This window comes from Vanessa tameamea, chromosome 14 (genome assembly GCF_037043105.1).
Source record: "Vanessa tameamea isolate UH-Manoa-2023 chromosome 14, ilVanTame1 primary haplotype, whole genome shotgun sequence".
NCBI lineage: Eukaryota > Metazoa > Arthropoda > Insecta > Lepidoptera > Nymphalidae > Vanessa > Vanessa tameamea.
This window is the reverse complement of record NC_087322.1, coordinates 11,553,357-11,570,025: the sequence shown is the minus strand read 5'-3', so window position 1 is coordinate 11,570,025 and position 16,669 is coordinate 11,553,357. Positions and strand designations below refer to the sequence as shown.

Here is a 16,669-nt window from a genome sequence, read left to right as displayed (position 1 = left end):
TAATTATTAACTAATGTTCGCCCACACACACAAAGTTTTTTCTACGGCAAGCCAGTGAGCGTAATTTTAAATATCCTAATAATCAAATTAAAAATATTTACTTAATATTCTTTTTAATTAAAAAAGGCAACTAATGAACCACCCGCTGTTAAGTGGTCACCACAGCCCATCAAAACCATCCCCTACATCGTCGATGCGCTATCAACTAAGGGTAGTAATGTGTTACGTCCCTTTTGCCTGTAGTTACACTTGGGTGATCACCCTTTAAGCCGGAACACATATGGAATATATGATCGGGTAGAAACTATGGCAGGGTAGGGTGGTACGAGGTTATCACTTCCTATCACCAAGTACCAATCTATAGTAATTCATCCATTTCCAAAATATATTTTTGAAGCGGACTGTACCCGTTGACCTATACAAAGTATTCCGTGTGTAATAATTTCTGGTAACCGACTGTCGCCTAGCAACTTATAACGACCCCTTGGTAACAAAAAACGTCACTCACTATACGATTGACAAAACATATTGAAATATTTTTGATCTTTTTATTTGATTATAAATATTGGACGAAATTTTCATATAATGTCGGGAGTGAATCGTCCTTTGAGTCGGATGAGGAAACTCGAAACTGTGAGTAGTTTTATTATTATAATTTATATACGTTTCTTTATTTAATATGATTATCTGAGAATATTAGGGACGACCAATGAAAAGATGGATGGATTGTGTGAAAGATGATATGGCTGGAAATAATGTTACTTGTGAGATGACGTCAGATAGAGAAGTATGGAAGAAGAAGACATGCTGCGCCGACCCCAAGTAAATTGGGATAAGGGCAGGAGGATGATGATATCTGAGAATAGCTCACCTCGCCTGCGGGGAGTCCATATAGGTATATATACCTGTATATATAAAATCGTTTACAACATAATGTGTTTCTTTTATAATAAAACGGTTTAGGATTATGTTGATGATACGTAGAGTCATACATAAAATAAAAATTATGCCAATCATTTTTTTATTAGAATTTGTGCTTAAAAACGTTGAGGTGTTACTATATTGTTAATATAAGTGATATTATAACACGTATACGATACAAGGAAAAGCACACACAAATGATTAATATATGTAATTCATAAATTTCATTTTCTTGATTCTCAAACGAAACCAACCAATGGTCGTAGTGTGCGTATTATATATTAAGACATATAATATCATATTCATTTCATTCATTCATATTTAGTTTCAAGTCTATAAATTTAGACGCCGGAAGACAATATAATTATTGTTTACTCTCATTGCTGTTTTAGGAGTATTAAATAAATATACTTTAACATTAATAATATTAGTATGCATTGAGGGTATCTAAGTAATCTTTAAAACTGTCATGAATTAGAAACGCGTCGTATTCTCATAGTTTCGATACTTTGTGATTGTGTCGCCAATTCTAACTAAACTTTTCGAGAAGATCTTCGCGTAGACAACCTCAATGTTTTATGTGTGTGTGTGTGTGTATGTATACGTATATTATACTAGTTGTCGCTGCGGCTTCGCGTTTTATGAGTTGATAGTTATGTATAAGGCACAAAAAGTAACCTATATTCTTTCTTGGAGTACAGTTTACTTTATGCAATTGAGAAACTATACTAAGTGCAGAAAAAAAAGTCGTGATATTTATAACCAATATATGAAAATTTTAACATACATTCAGTAACTCCTTTGTGAGACTAGAAATTTTATTTTGCATTAATGCATTAATGAACTCACTTATTGTGTAACGTTTTTTAACTCGAACATTATTTTACCTTGTGGTTTAAATTTAGTAACAAAGACAGCATGGTAAGTTTCTAGTCTCACAAAGGAGTTACTAAGTACATGTTGAAATTTTCATACATTGATTATAAATAAGTATCACGATTTTTTTCACTTCGCATCACGACTCACCACGAGAATATAATAAACTTTGTGTTATTGAATTTTAATATTGATAATTATAAGAAACAATCGGTGACTTTCCTTTGCCGAGTTCGTTGGATTTTTTTACTTTGACTGTCAATTAGTAAGCGACGCTCAACTAATGGTATATTTCATCGTTTTGGCATCACTTACCACCATATTTTTTTACGAGGTAACTATTTAACAAGCCATGTATAATATAAACATAATAAGACGTAGAATTGAAATTGACATAGACGTGAAATTGACCCAGTACCTTCAGACGATCAACTGTTCCCTGTTTGGGTACCCCGCTTATACCCCGTATACTATACGGTACATTAACGAACTTTTAATCTCTTCGTCAACAGAAAGAGGCCCTATTTCGTACCAGAAAACGAATCTTGAAATATCTAGTTCTCGGTTTTCTGAAGCAGGAAGGATATTTAAACACAGCTGATACCTTCGCGTCCGAGGCGGCTCTCACTGACGAATACACGCTGTGCGATAACATCGACCTGGATATTATTTTACAGGTGAGATAAAAGATAAAAGATATACGGCCCGGAGTTGTTACTAGTATAAGATACTAAAAAATAAAAATCAAAATATACTTTATTCAAGTAGGCTTTTACAAGCACTTTTGAATCGTCATTTAACAAACTATTGAAAGTAAAGCTACCACCGGTTCGGAATGTAGATTCTACCGAGAAGAACCGGCAAGAAACTCAGTAGTTACTCTTTTTCAACATCTATAAAATACAGTCATGTTAGTTAAATACAATTATATATGTATGTTATGTCTCCTGCCTGGAAGTCAACAAGGATTAACTCCACGCCTTTTTTATCCTCTATATAATCTTGTGTTAACTAATATGATTTTATTATTAAAGTATTTTTAACAAATGATTTGAATTAATGAATCGACAAAGTTAAAAATATCTGCGGAATTTTATTACAGAAACGGATACTTTGCCTCAAGAAGGATCGAATAAGTAATATGCCTTTTTTACCAATGTATTTTTTACAAATGATTTGTAGGGATTATAATGTTCTCTTGACCGAGATTACGAGAATAGCTACCGGATTACAAGGCACAAGTGTGTGCGCACTTTGTTAACCAAAAAATAAATGAAAATCTCATGGGAAAGTAATTCAACACGATCAGAGAACGTCCATGAGCAGGACTAGGGGCTTTACTTGCCGCGCGGTTTAGCGTATAATATACTAATATTATAATGGAAGGGGTGTGTGGAAATATTAATATTATTATAGATCATGTCAGTGTGCCGTAGATGTGCATGCTTTTTAGTTTAGTTCTTAGTTTTTTTTCAGTTCTGTTTGAGATTAATAGACTTCAACATTTGAATGATGACCGTGATACTTTAAGTATATTTTCATGTAGATGATATTATAACAGTGAACTGATCGCTTTTTTAATTAGTATATAAAAGCCGGACAACGTCTGCTGGATTTTGCTTATAATTAAAATAAAAAATGATTTATCATTGTAAGTCGGATGTCAACGTTTTACGAGTGTCATAAAAAGTGAATTCTTACAGATTCGCACCGCACAACGTACAAATATTATAAATCAACATTGTTTATTTCAAGTATAGTGATTTATTACAAGCTATAAATACTAAAATATTCATAGTAGTTAATCAATCACGATAATCCTTCTCCGAATGCTTCCTCCGCTGGTTATCGACGAGCCATCACTCTTGCAGAATAAATCCTTCGTAAGTTTCCTCGACATTTATTTTAAACGTCTTCTAAAATATTAACAATTGATTAAATTTTTCGACAGTGAAATTATCAGTTGAGATGAGGAGGTCGAGAGGATTTAGAATTTGTAATTAAAGGGGAGACGCGGTCAGGCAGTTTTACCGGCGTACCAAGAGTCAATGATTTGTCCAGTAGACAATCATTAATCACTAAGTTTGATTTTGATTTGTATAAACTTATTTAAGTTTATTTGAATAATTATCCTCTAGCCACTAAATTTACCAACTAGTCGCGATTTATTGGATTGATTGATAACGTACAGTCTAACCACAACACAAACGAGCTGATCCAATATTATAAATATATATTTATATAGGAAATAGACGAAAAGGTCAATTACGTGCATTTGCTTACAACAATAGCTGATAACAGTCAAACTTGAAGATTTTATATACATATATACTAGCATTGCACGCGGATTTCTACACATTATTTCAACAAATTCAGATTTTATCTATTGTAAACAAACAAATCTTTATTCATTAAAATTATTATGTACGACTCGGTCCGCACGGTCCAAGCTAAAATTACTTTTTGATATCCTTCCGCCATAATTACTTTAACTTTAATAACATTGGACTATCACACAAACTACCATCCCCTGTTATAAAATACTATTTGAAAAACAGAGTATTTGCGAATATACCTAAATTCTTTTAAAACATTATTTAATTGGAAGCCAGCCAATTTTAAATCGTCTTCCTCGTATACTAAAAAACATTTTTTAATAAGCCGTGTCATACAATACAAAATGTATACTTATATTATAAGTGCGGTATTAACTCTGTTTGTCTGTTACCCTTTTAGGGCTAAACCACTAAACTGAATTTGATGAATTGTAGTATGCATGAACAATAAAAGGATTTTTATACCTAAAACCTACGCCTTAACACGCGGGCAGAGCTGCGGGTTGAAACTCGTTATATACTTATGTATATGGTAAATAGTGTGGCACAGACTTCTGATAAAAACGTTTATGGACAAAGCATGAATATGAATTGTTTTTAACTTTATGACACATTTTTGTTACTTTTTACTTTTTTAGATATCTGCTATCTAGACTTTTGAAGCAACTGTTATGAATATACCAATAATTTTAGATTTATCCAAACATAATTTAAGCGCTCATAAGATTCCAAGAATTCCTTGGATCTATTTATATCCACGTAACCAATATATATATTTAACAGGGAGACTATAAAATATTCTTCTTTTTATAGTTTGTAAATTCATTGATTATGGGAATAAAAGGGGTTGAGGCAAAAATGACAGTGGCTGGGCTCACGGGCGTGAGGTAAAGTAATATTATTATGTAATTTCCTAGCGGGATGATGCTGGCGGATGTTTTTAATACATTTTATGGCGCGTGTTTGCGAAAATCTCAAAGAGTTTCGCATTTAAAGTATAAGCCTGTAAATTTCAAATGTCTCCTATTCTCTTGAGGACAGGCTTTGAAGCTTATTCCACCACGCTAATGGCCGAGATGGCCCCGTGGTTAGAATGCGTGCATCGTAACCGATGATTGCGGGTTCAAACCCAGGTAAGTACCACTGAATTTTCATGTGCTTAATTTGTGTTTATAAATCATCTGGAGCTCGGCGGTGAAGGAAAACATCGTGAGGAAACCTGCATGTGTCTAATTTCAACGAAATTCTGCCACATGTGTATTCCACCAACCCGCATTGGAGCAGCTTTGGTATAATATGCTCCAAACCTTCTCCTTAAAGGGAGACGAGGCATTAACCCAGCAGTGGGAAATTTATAGGCTGCTACTGTAAAAATATGGAATGATACTTGGCATTTTACTCACATTTGTTGATCATATGATATATATAACCGATACCTACCCTAACGGATTTGCCCGCGTATGTACGCATGGGCATTGCAGAGTTGGGTGTTCATGTTCGGAAACAGCATAAAAGACAAATTTACAAATACACGAATAATGTTATCTCATGTTAAAAAACATTGATAAGTAAGGCATACTACTCAGTACAAGATTATATTCATGATAAAAGAGCATGGACTGAGTATTTGTTGATTTCTATACAGTATAGTGGAACAGAGTGACTACTGAGTTTCATTCCGATTCTTCTCGGTAGAATCTACTTTCCGAACCGGTGGTAACTTTACATTTAGTTTATCACTGTAACATGACCATTGACCTAATTTAATAAAAAATATTTTTATTTTGGCCGTATACCGTATTATAGTGTCAATACCTTTAGAAATTGAATAATATTGATATTATTATCAGGTATTGACCATTTTTCCTTGGTTGTGCTGGCATTGTGGGCAAATCGCGACGAAAATAGTTTTGTAATTAGTTAAACTGGAGTAAAGTACAAGTAGTAAATATATTTATATAAAATTATTAGTAGGAGGTAAAGTAAATGTTTTTTTTTTTAAATTGAACATCTTTGGACGCTATGAGCGTAATGTTTTAAGGCTTGTTTTCAGCAGCATTTTTGTACACTTATAGATTATGTTTGTTTCTGACGAAAACTTGTTTCAACAGTGTACCTACCGGGACAAAGTTGCACGCTTTTTAATTTTTGTTTTGTGTCTAAGGTAGTTTTCATATTTGGTGCTAGGACTCTGTGTAATTCCGTATGGGTAAGTACTACCCATTCGTATATTCTACCACCAAAGATTAATATATAGTATTGTTGTGTTCTGGTTTGAGTTGTGAGTGAATCAGTGTAACTACAGGTGCAAGGCACATTGGTGACGTATTGCAAATGTAGTTTATAACGGGTAATTTATATATCTTACAGAGTCAAGTCAAGTTAGGTAGCCCATTGGTCAGTCTACTTGAAACCTATTTTGAATAAAAATGTTTGTTTACTCCTTCCCGCCCGCGGCTTAACTCGTTGGAGTTCAACCTTTCTTCATACCTAATTTCACCAAATTCGTTTCTATTGTTTGGCCGTGAAAGAGCAACAGACAGACAGATATACGTTAGATAGATTAGTACAGATATGGTAATTTTAATGCTTGTGACGTAGGTCTCATATTTAATAGATTTTTTCCAAATTCTATAAAAGAATTAAATAAATAAAAGTTTATTTTCGATTCAATTCCCAAAAGGATACTGGAATAGCTTTTGAGAACATGTTTTCTTTTAATTCTAACGATCATCCAGTGACCCATATCGAAGGCATAAATTAAAAAGCGCAGTTCTGAGCCTCAATAGCCATTCACTATAATTATAAGAGTCACTTGCAGAGACACGACTTTGTTGCAAGATAATAAAACAAGTGAACGATTTTATATTCCACTTTTTTTTCTTTTTTTTTTTTAATTTAAATCATGGACATGTCTTAATCATGTATTTTTATATACATTCAGAAGATGTATATTTTCTTTATATTTATTTTCATTAACGATATTTAACTTAATCTCGTTTTAAAATTATTGTTACTGATTATATTTTTTAGATTATATGATTAAGTAAACAAGTGACCGGAACGTCTATTTTAATGTAGTTAAGAGAGTTTTTTTTTTTAATTATAAATATACATTTCAAAAAAAGAATGTTTATCAAGATCACTTCAAAACAGTTCTGTCGAAACATCCCATGTCATAGACACAGTGACCCATATTCGAAGCGGAAATTACAAAGCGCCGTGCACCGCCTTAGTGTCTTTTCACTATAAACGGCAGCTTTGATCCAGTAATAGACATGGATTTGTTTAGTGAATGAATGAAGCGAATGAATGATATAACGTTTGTCTCTTGGAAAACCTGCAAAGTGTTTTTTTTGTGACATTAAATTATATGTTTATAGTATTTTTTCAATATGTAAAATAATACAACCAGAGACATTTTTATAATAAAAAGTGAAAGGAGATGAGATGTTACGGCGTTTTTGAAGTGATAACTTCTTATGGAAGGGTAAACCGCTCCGTTACGTAACGCGTTACGGCGCCAGTCTGTCTGACTTCCATTTTTCTTACGCCTACGGCAGCTATAGGCAGGCTTCTCCTCTCTCACTCTAACCCACTGCGCTAGCCGTATTTCGGACAGTTTAATTTATCACTTCCGTCGAGCGTCCCATGACGCGCATAATTTTATTTAAATTAATTTCGATTTAGGTCCATCTTTATTCAAGGTGCAGTGGTGGAGTCAACAATCCCGCGCGTTAAAGTCTTTGATGATCTAGTTTTGGACAGGGCGAGGTAGTCAGAACACAGATTACATCCAGGCACTTATTGTACTAAAGACAGGGCTAACTGCCTTCTTAAGCAGTATATACTGCTTCTTGCGCTATGTAAGATGGCTCCATGGAAGATTTAAGATGTTTCTTTCATTGTTCCTGTAATTACACTGCCGAAACTGAAACTATTGAAATTTTTGAATTTGAGTTGACCTGAATTTCTTTATTTTTAATACCCTTATACTTTTTTATCACACCACAAACTTACAATACAAAAAAAAAAATCTTATCCGCACAAGACAGGGCAGATAGATAAATTCAAAAAACAATCTAGGTGATGCAATCTTAAAAATACTTACATATTTACAAATTTTACTTTCATCCCAAACAAGTTTCGTTTCAAAACTTTGAATGATAATAAAAGCTTCTATTATGTAACGGCTTTGAGTCGGACAAAGTACAAGCTGTTTATTTAGAATCGAAGTTGAAATACAATGTGCATCGTCCAAAATGTTGGATCGTTGCCACGAGAGATGTTGAGACTCGCGGACGCCAGCGTTGACGTTCCGGTAAGGCCGTATTCATAGTTACCAATTATATATTTCCACGTATTTATTATTAATAAATTATAATCCATATAAATATATTATAAAGTGCCAAATTTGAATAAAATGAGGTTTGCGTCACGATTTGTTATTAGTTCTCTATTTATAATTATGAGTTATACAAAAAGTATATTGTTCATATATACTTTTTGTATAACTCATAAATTTATGATTATTATCCTTCGCTTTTCATCTTTTAAATGTTTTCAAGAGTAGGAGTTTACTGATATTTTAATAATAATGCTATATACTTGTTGTCTGTTCTTCATCCTTAACTACTGAATTATGCTAAGGGAGCATGTTACTGTTCTATACTATTGATTGGAATTCGATCGCTTAATTGTATATAATTGAGTATAAAATTGACAACAATTAATAAGTTATCCAAAGCATCTCTAAAGATTTGAAGGTATTGCACAACACTGCTCTGCTAAGGTTAAATGATACTTATGCGTTAGTATTTCATTCGACATTAGGAGTTGAATCCGCGATTCTCTGTTAAGATTTAGTGTTCTATCCGCTACAAAGAAAACAAACAGAAGAGTCGAGAATGAATTTTCGACTCTTGTTTTTTTTTAAATAAAGTAATTAAAATATATTTATTCTTGGGCATCTAATAAATATTGTCTTTAGTAATAGAAGATTCAGATTTTACGGTCCAGTCTATTGAATTTAAAAGAATGAAAATTATTTTATTTTATTGGTAAATAAATGATGTTTGACAGTTTCGTATCTTGGTTACGAACGGTTAGCACAGCACTAAACTGCACTGTCAAAACTGTTCACTCTGATGGATGTCACATACAATTACATTCTAAATAAAAAAAAAATGTATGCTCTGCCTTCCTGGGCTGCTGTAAAATATTGTGGTAATTAATATGCCGAACAAATCACCATTGTGAATTCAGGTTTGTAAAATAGGGTATCTATTACACTGTATAGAATGTAGATGCAGATGAATGATTCGACAATGCTATACGTTTCACATAAATGTTTCTTTCTGCTAAAATTCGTTTCAAATTGTTTTGACAGATAGTATGTGACCTTTATTTTCGTTACTTATTAACTTTCTGCGCTAGGGTCATGGTCAAATTTATTTTTATGGACACTTTCATTTCTACTTCCAAAGTTCAGATAAAAGCTTCTTCGACGTTTAAACATTTTTCCAAAGTCGATACATAGAATCAAGCTTATTATTCATTGATATGGTTTTTGTCCTTTTGTGGTTGGAAGAGACTATGCAGACGCTTTTGCGGAGATACTAATATTATTGTTATTCAATTGAACCTTATTAAGCAATTAAATAACAATCAAGTTTAACATTGAAGATATAATCGCACTATAAATAAAAACGAAATATTTGTTCCTCATGCATTGCTAAGCCGTTGAACAGATTATGAGAGAGAGAAAAATAATAATCTTTTTCTTTGTATGTTTCTCCTTCAATGTAGGGGTCGGGAAGTCATGACGGGTAGCTAGTTTTAATAAAAATGATTATTGAGAAGTAATATACCTGCGTCGCAAATACTTTGACGTCAAAATTAGATATGATCCCGGCGGTACCCTGCGTTTCCTATGTTTAATTCTAGTCTACGTGAAACGACTGATTTATGGTTTGTTTATGTTTATTAGGAAATGTATTTTAAGTACAGCTATGTATCATTTTGTACAAATAAATCCAGTTGACATTCATAATATCTCTTACCTGCCAGCGAGGCCGACGAAAATAATTTGAATGTCGTATCACTTTTGCGTTAAGCACTTAATGCTTTATTAAATGGCAAATAAACTATATTCGACATGGTTGTTTGTGAGGGATCGTAAGAGACGACAAGTTAGGGCGTTTGCGATTCATTCCCAATATTTCCTTTGATCTGTTCTTTACAAAAATATGCATTAAAGTCTTCATAATTGGCTAAAATTTCGTTCAACGTAAGTAAATTATAATGGTAATTAGTAGAAAGTTTACATCGTAATGGTTATCTAGTTTGAAAAGGATATTATAAAAGAATAATCATTTAAAATTCTAACATTAGTTTTAACTGGCTTATTAGCTGGACGGTATACGTTTCGCGTAGCAATTTTATAGTCGCAGGATCGATCCTGACCCGATCGATTCTGGCCTTGTGCTATTATCGTCCCTGCTCTAAACGCACATTAGTTACCAACTTTTATTTTGAAAAGAAAAATTTAAATTTTTGTAATCCAAATAGTTGCAAGGTTCGATATCTTATTTTTAATGTTTCTTGATCTGGTTTTTTATAAAATCCTAAAGTATATATAATGAAGTAGTTGATGTCCTCTGGCTAGAGGAACCAGCTAATTTCGGCCACGGATTTAAAAATAAAATTGTATCATTTATTTTTGCGAGGTGCGATAGACAGATTTTTTGAGTTTTTAAATGTGAATTTCTAACCAAGTTTTACCGCCCCCTAAAGATTTGCCGTTTTAGGCTCGGGCCTCACGAGCCTAGGCACAAATACATGTCTCACAAGTGTACTCTCTATCCTCTCATAATCTGATTGTGCGGGCAAATCCGACACGACCTGAAAGAATTCATTCAGCAGGATCAACGGGTGACCAAACCAATGTTTATGTTCCTTTTGAGGTACGAGGATGTAAACACTGGCGACGTTTTAGATTCCGAGGTGTACAACTTTACTAGTCCCTATCACTTGGTGGTTAGGCTTTGTGCAATTCCTTCTGATTAGATACCACCGGTTCATCATTTATTCTACCGTCACGCATATTGCTGCTTTTTTTAACCTGGTATTGTTGTGTTCTGATTTCATTGGTAAGCCGGAACAGCCGGAACAGCCGGTACAGGCACAACGGACACATCTCAGTTTCAGAGGTTGGTGACGCAAAGGAGATGTAAGGAATGGTTACATTTTTTACGGTTCTAATGTCTATGGGCAGTGGTGAACACTTACCATCAGGTGGCCCATTTGGTCATCCACCAACCTACATATACTACAAAAAAAACATACTTTCATGAGATCAACTTACTTAATATAAATTTTAAAATTACATAGGAGTTAAACTAATTTTCATTTAGTTTTGATGATGTAGATTTTGTAATAAATATATTTAATATGATTATTTTTTTAACATTTTATGCATTGAGTTTTTACCCCTGTTAAACATGGAATAATTGTTATATATATATACTTTACCTGTTTAACGTAATAAAGACTAAATTGCGCCTTGGAATAATCCGTTAATTGTAATTTTTACCCGTTTTCCTCGCCAAAGAGATAGATAAAAGTTAAAACATTGGTTTGATTTTGTTAACTCACACTTAACTAGCAATATAACTTTTAAAAGTTTTATTTTGAAATCAGAGACAGTTAATTTTTTTGTATAAATATAAGTTATTATTTATTACAATATGTAAATATTATATTCTTTTCCATTCAGGACTATTGCAGTTATTATCTAATCAGGTTCAACAAACAACCCCAGTTTTGTCGTAAAGTCGACGAGCAACCGGTTAGGCGCCCGCAGACAAGGAAAACTAGACAGGAAGTCGTAGTGGAGAAAGTGGACCCTGAACCTGATCTTCCGGGCACATTTACAGTGACCAAGTTGTTGAAGGTTAGCGTGTGATATATCAAAGAAGTAAAAAATACTAAAATTGTCTCTGATTAGTTGGGCTCCAGAGGGCTATGTATGAGTAGGCTCTATGCCAGAAGCCACTGTTATAATAATTAGTATAAAGTTAATCAACAGTTAAGCAGACTTATAAACTTAATAGTGATAATAATACAAACGTCGGATCTTCATGAAAAACATACAGGGACTCATGATGTCTCCCTACAGCTTCTGAGCATGAGATGAATTATTGAAAACAAATGTGCTAGCTCAGATTAGAGTATAACAGTTTTTTTATTTAAGAGGGTAGGACTTTATGCAATCCCATCTTTTTAGAGCCACCCGTTCTTCGATTATTCGTCCGCCAAATAACAATCTTTAATAATTTTGTGTTCCAATTTGAAGTGTGAGTTAGCCAGTCTAACTATAGGCACAAAGGGCTTAAGATCTTGTTCTCAATGTTGTTGGTGGATTGGTGGTGTATGGAATGGTTAATATTTCATACAGTACCAATTTCTAAGGGTGATGGTGACCATTTAACATCGGGTGGCATATTAATACGCCATCTATTTATTTCACAGTTAAATAATTTCAAGTTGACTAGGAGGAGGATGACGATGATGAAAGATGTTATGATGACTTTAGTCAAACTTATTATGCGTCATTTAAAAACCTTCGAAATAGTAAAATTCATTTTTGGCATTCTTTTTATTACAGGATAATCTATTAGCAAATGCCGAAGCCCCGATTTCAGCGTTGGAAAGGAAACCAATAGCAGGTTACTTGTCTGGTATATCACAAGAGAAGAAGCAAATTGTAGAATTACTATATCAAGATATTATCAGGCCGTCTGGCGTATCCTGGGATGATGTCAAGGGCTTGACTGCGGCCAAGAGTATTTTAATGGAGTCTGTCGTATACCCTGTGAGGTATTAGATAATATATATTACTTTGGCACGAATTTTGTTAATTGTTATGTAATCAGATACCGACATTATATTAAAGTAACCTGAGCTTATTCCACAAAAGGGCACTCCAGTGTAGTTTGGTGCATAACATGTGGCAGACTTTCATCCGATATGTGAAGGCTTACTCACGATTTTTTATTTTACCATCAAGTAGGTGGCGAAAAGTCTTACTATGAACGTATAACAGTGTTCAATTTTAGATTTCCCGAAGTATTCACTGGCCTGCTGGAGCCCTGGCGAGCTGTGCTGCTGCACGGGCCGCCGGGGACGGGGAAGACGATGTTGGCGCGCGCCGTCGCCGGTGAGAGCGGCTGCACGTTCTTCAACATAACCTGCAGCACCGTCGTTAACAAATGGCGGGGGGAATCAGAGAAAATTGTAAAGGTAATCTAATAAATAAAACCTTGACCGGATTTTTTTTACTAAATAATACCTATTATGTAAATTAGACTGCATTTAAGTATTAATTTCGCTAATTGACATGCATAATATATATCCTTCATGGTTTTTCTGTTTGACCTAAAGGTTGACTGGCAGAGAATGCCTTCAGGCATTAAGTCCGCCTTTTGTCCCATAAACTTTATGGTGGTCAATAAAGCATTTATATAAAATAAATAAATAGTACTGTTTTATATATTTTTAAATTCAATAGGAAGTCAGGCTGCAAAGTGAACGACCTGATGGTAAGTGTCACCATCGCCCATCTACATAGGCACTGAAAATATATTAGCTATCCCTTACACCGTCTTCGTCACCAACCTAGGGAACTAAGATGTAATTTTCCCTGAGCCAGTAATCACACTGGCTCACTCGCCCTTTTAACGAGAACATAATAATGCAATGTATTTTTGATTGGCGGTAGCATGAGATGAGTGGGTGATACCAACGCAGACGGGCTTGCACAAAGGTATACCACCAATTATAAACGCAGAAAGTTAAGTAAAGTTTGATTTAGATCAGCGGATCACTTGAATCTTAATGGCTTTTGGTCGGTAGCAGCTGATGACGCAACAGGCGATAAAATGAGCGTTTAGATAAAAGCAAAACTAGTTCACCCGGTTTCGATCAGCGTTTCAGTAACAAGTGGTCTATTCGTTTTCGATTTCGTTTCTATTAAATTATAATTATTCAAAGTTACTATTAATTTTTTATACTGTTTCCTAAAGTGCAAAATATAAGTAAAGTTACACCGACTAGGAGGCTCGTTTCCCGTCCCAGGTGCTATTCGACATGGCGTCGTACTACGCGCCCTCCATCATATTCGTAGACGAGGCGGAGTCGCTGGCGGCGGCGCGCGGCGCGGGCGAGCACGAGGCGTCGCGCCGCCTCCGGGCGCAGCTGCTCGCCGACGTCGACGGCGTCGTCCGGCGGGACGGGGTCGTGTTCCTGCTGGTCACCTCGAACATACCTTGGTGAGTTGGATCCGTGTCGAGCTTTTGAAGCTGTAGTGGTCAGCTCGATCGAGACGTTCGACTTCCACTTATTAATAAAAAAATATTTTCATTTTCTGTCAAGGAATTTTCACTGTCTAAAATTTCTGAAAAAGTCGTAGATACTTCGGCTGTTTTATATCAGAAAACAATGTCATTCGTTTTTTTTCGGTTTCATATCATACACCGAAGTTGATTGCTGTCAAAAGAGCGCATTAATATGATATGGACACCTATGGAAAATTTGAATTTAACACCATTTAAGCTTTTTCTTCTAGAAAACCTTTATGCTAAGCCATCCATGATGGTGGCATATGGCTAATATGAATTATACACTAGATATACATATGCAATAAACACAATACCAATAGCATAATACCAAAACCTCTTCTTCCTTGACGTTTCAATCGTACAACCGTTGAGGATAATATTGGTTAATATCCACAAAAATATCTAGTTAAGTATTAATTTAATTTAAGACTTAAAACCTTCTTGAAAAAGGTAAATGTAAATGTTTTTTATTTTTGTATTATTAAATAATACAAAAATAAAGAACGATATACATTTTTCCAGGGAAATAGATTCAGCGATGTTAAGAAGATTGGAAAAGCGTATATACATACCCTTACCCGATTTTAAGACAAGAGTAGAATTGTTTAAATCCTTTCTCTCTAGCAAGAGCATAGAACTCGTACCAAATGTTGATTTTGAGGAGTTGTCCGCTAAAACTGAGGGTTATTCGGGAAGTGACGTGAAACTCGTCTGCAAGGAGGCTTTGATGGCTAACGTTCGGAAAAAGTTTCCCAATATGGGAGGCAAGGGTGAGTATTTAGTTTGTACTTTATGGTATTATTTGGTATTACTTTATAGGTACAATGGTTTTGCGAAAGTCCACTCTCTTGGGAGAGATTGAAAATAAATATCCATTAAAATATCATCAACTACCATTCTTACTGGTAAATATTTTAAAACCAACCGTATATAGATTCATATATTAAAAAAATCACATTTGTGTATCCTCTAAGATATAAGATACAATAAGACTTCGACACCGTTCGTCGGATAACCATCAAAGATATATATATATATAACACGTGGCATATATCGTAACACGTCGCACGTTAGAAATATTAATCTGTCCTCATATTACCAATACACCAACTTTGGGAACTAGGATGTTAGATCCTTTGTGCCAGTAGTTATATTGCCTCACTCACCCTTCAAACTGGTACACAACGGTACTAAGTATTACTGCTTAAATTATCACAGTATCACTCGCTGAAAGATGGCCTGTACGGTACAATAATTTCCGTGCAACCGAGAGCCAGGACAATTGAAATATATATGTACATATACAAGAAAGCATCTGCCAGGCTTGTAATATATATAATAACTCCACAGGTCAACCGAATCGCAAAGATAAGCTATCTCTATCGGATATTCTTACAGCTATAGAGAGGACGAAGCCGATTTCCAAAAATCTTGCAAGGAAGCACGAAGAATGGCAGAAGGAAATGGGATCGACTTAGATGTCGACTAACTGTTAGTTAGTAATTATAATATAGTATAAAATTATTGATTGTAACTCGCAAAAAACGTTGAGATGATAGTCTGATCTATGCTTTTTTATTTAACATTAATTAAAATTTAATGGAGAACATTTTCCAGTTTTTGAATAATTTAAATGGCATTTTTATAAAAGTATGGATTTTTTTCTGATATAATGTTCAGCAACATTATTATGACATTATGGCTTTCGCCCATATTTCATTTATTTGGGAAGCTGTTCCACCATTTAAACCAATTTTTAGTCATGTGATAGTACCTATATATAATTATCAGGACCTATTTCGAAGGACTTAAAAATCACTTTGGGATAAAGGAAGTAAATAAAAGATGAATGAAACTAATAAGGTTTATTGATATCTATGTTAACACGTCCTCTATACAAAACTTTGAAAAATATCTATTCTTAACACCTCAATTCCTAATTAATACTTTTTTTTAATAATGAAAAATAAAAAATATAACACTACCTTTAAATATTTATAAGGAACATTATTTTCTATAATTTCAATTTATGATTTGTTTTAAAATGATTTTTATAACAAAACCTTAACCAGAATCGATTTGAAATATTTTAACATAAGATTCGATTTTTTTTGTTTGACTAGAAAGAAAGTTAAC

General features: G+C 34.0%; 1 protein-coding gene across 1 annotated transcript; it reads left to right on the top strand.

Annotated features, from left to right (window-relative positions):
* Positions 1-516: 516 nt before the first annotated feature.
* Positions 517-16,011, top strand: LOC113402195 (katanin p60 ATPase-containing subunit A-like 2). The gene is made up of 8 exons (XM_026642381.2): positions 517-633; positions 2,310-2,474; positions 11,911-12,087; positions 12,802-13,013; positions 13,253-13,436; positions 14,271-14,464; positions 15,056-15,303; positions 15,884-16,011. The coding sequence occupies exons 1-8, from the start codon at positions 586-588 to the stop codon at positions 16,009-16,011; spliced, it is 1,356 nt and encodes a 451-aa protein (XP_026498166.2). The 5' UTR covers positions 517-585.
* The last annotated feature ends 658 nt before the right edge of the window (positions 16,012-16,669 follow it).

Coding starts and splice junctions, on each gene's coding strand:
- LOC113402195 (XM_026642381.2), top strand. CDS start 586: ATGTCGGGAGTGAATCGTCCTTTGAGTCGGATGAGGAAACTCGAAACT. Junction 14,465..15,055: donor GTCACCTCGAACATACCTTG/GTGAGTTGGATC, acceptor ACATTTTTCCAG/GGAAATAGATTCAGCGATGT. Junction 15,304..15,883: donor TCCCAATATGGGAGGCAAGG/GTGAGTATTTAG, acceptor ATAACTCCACAG/GTCAACCGAATCGCAAAGAT.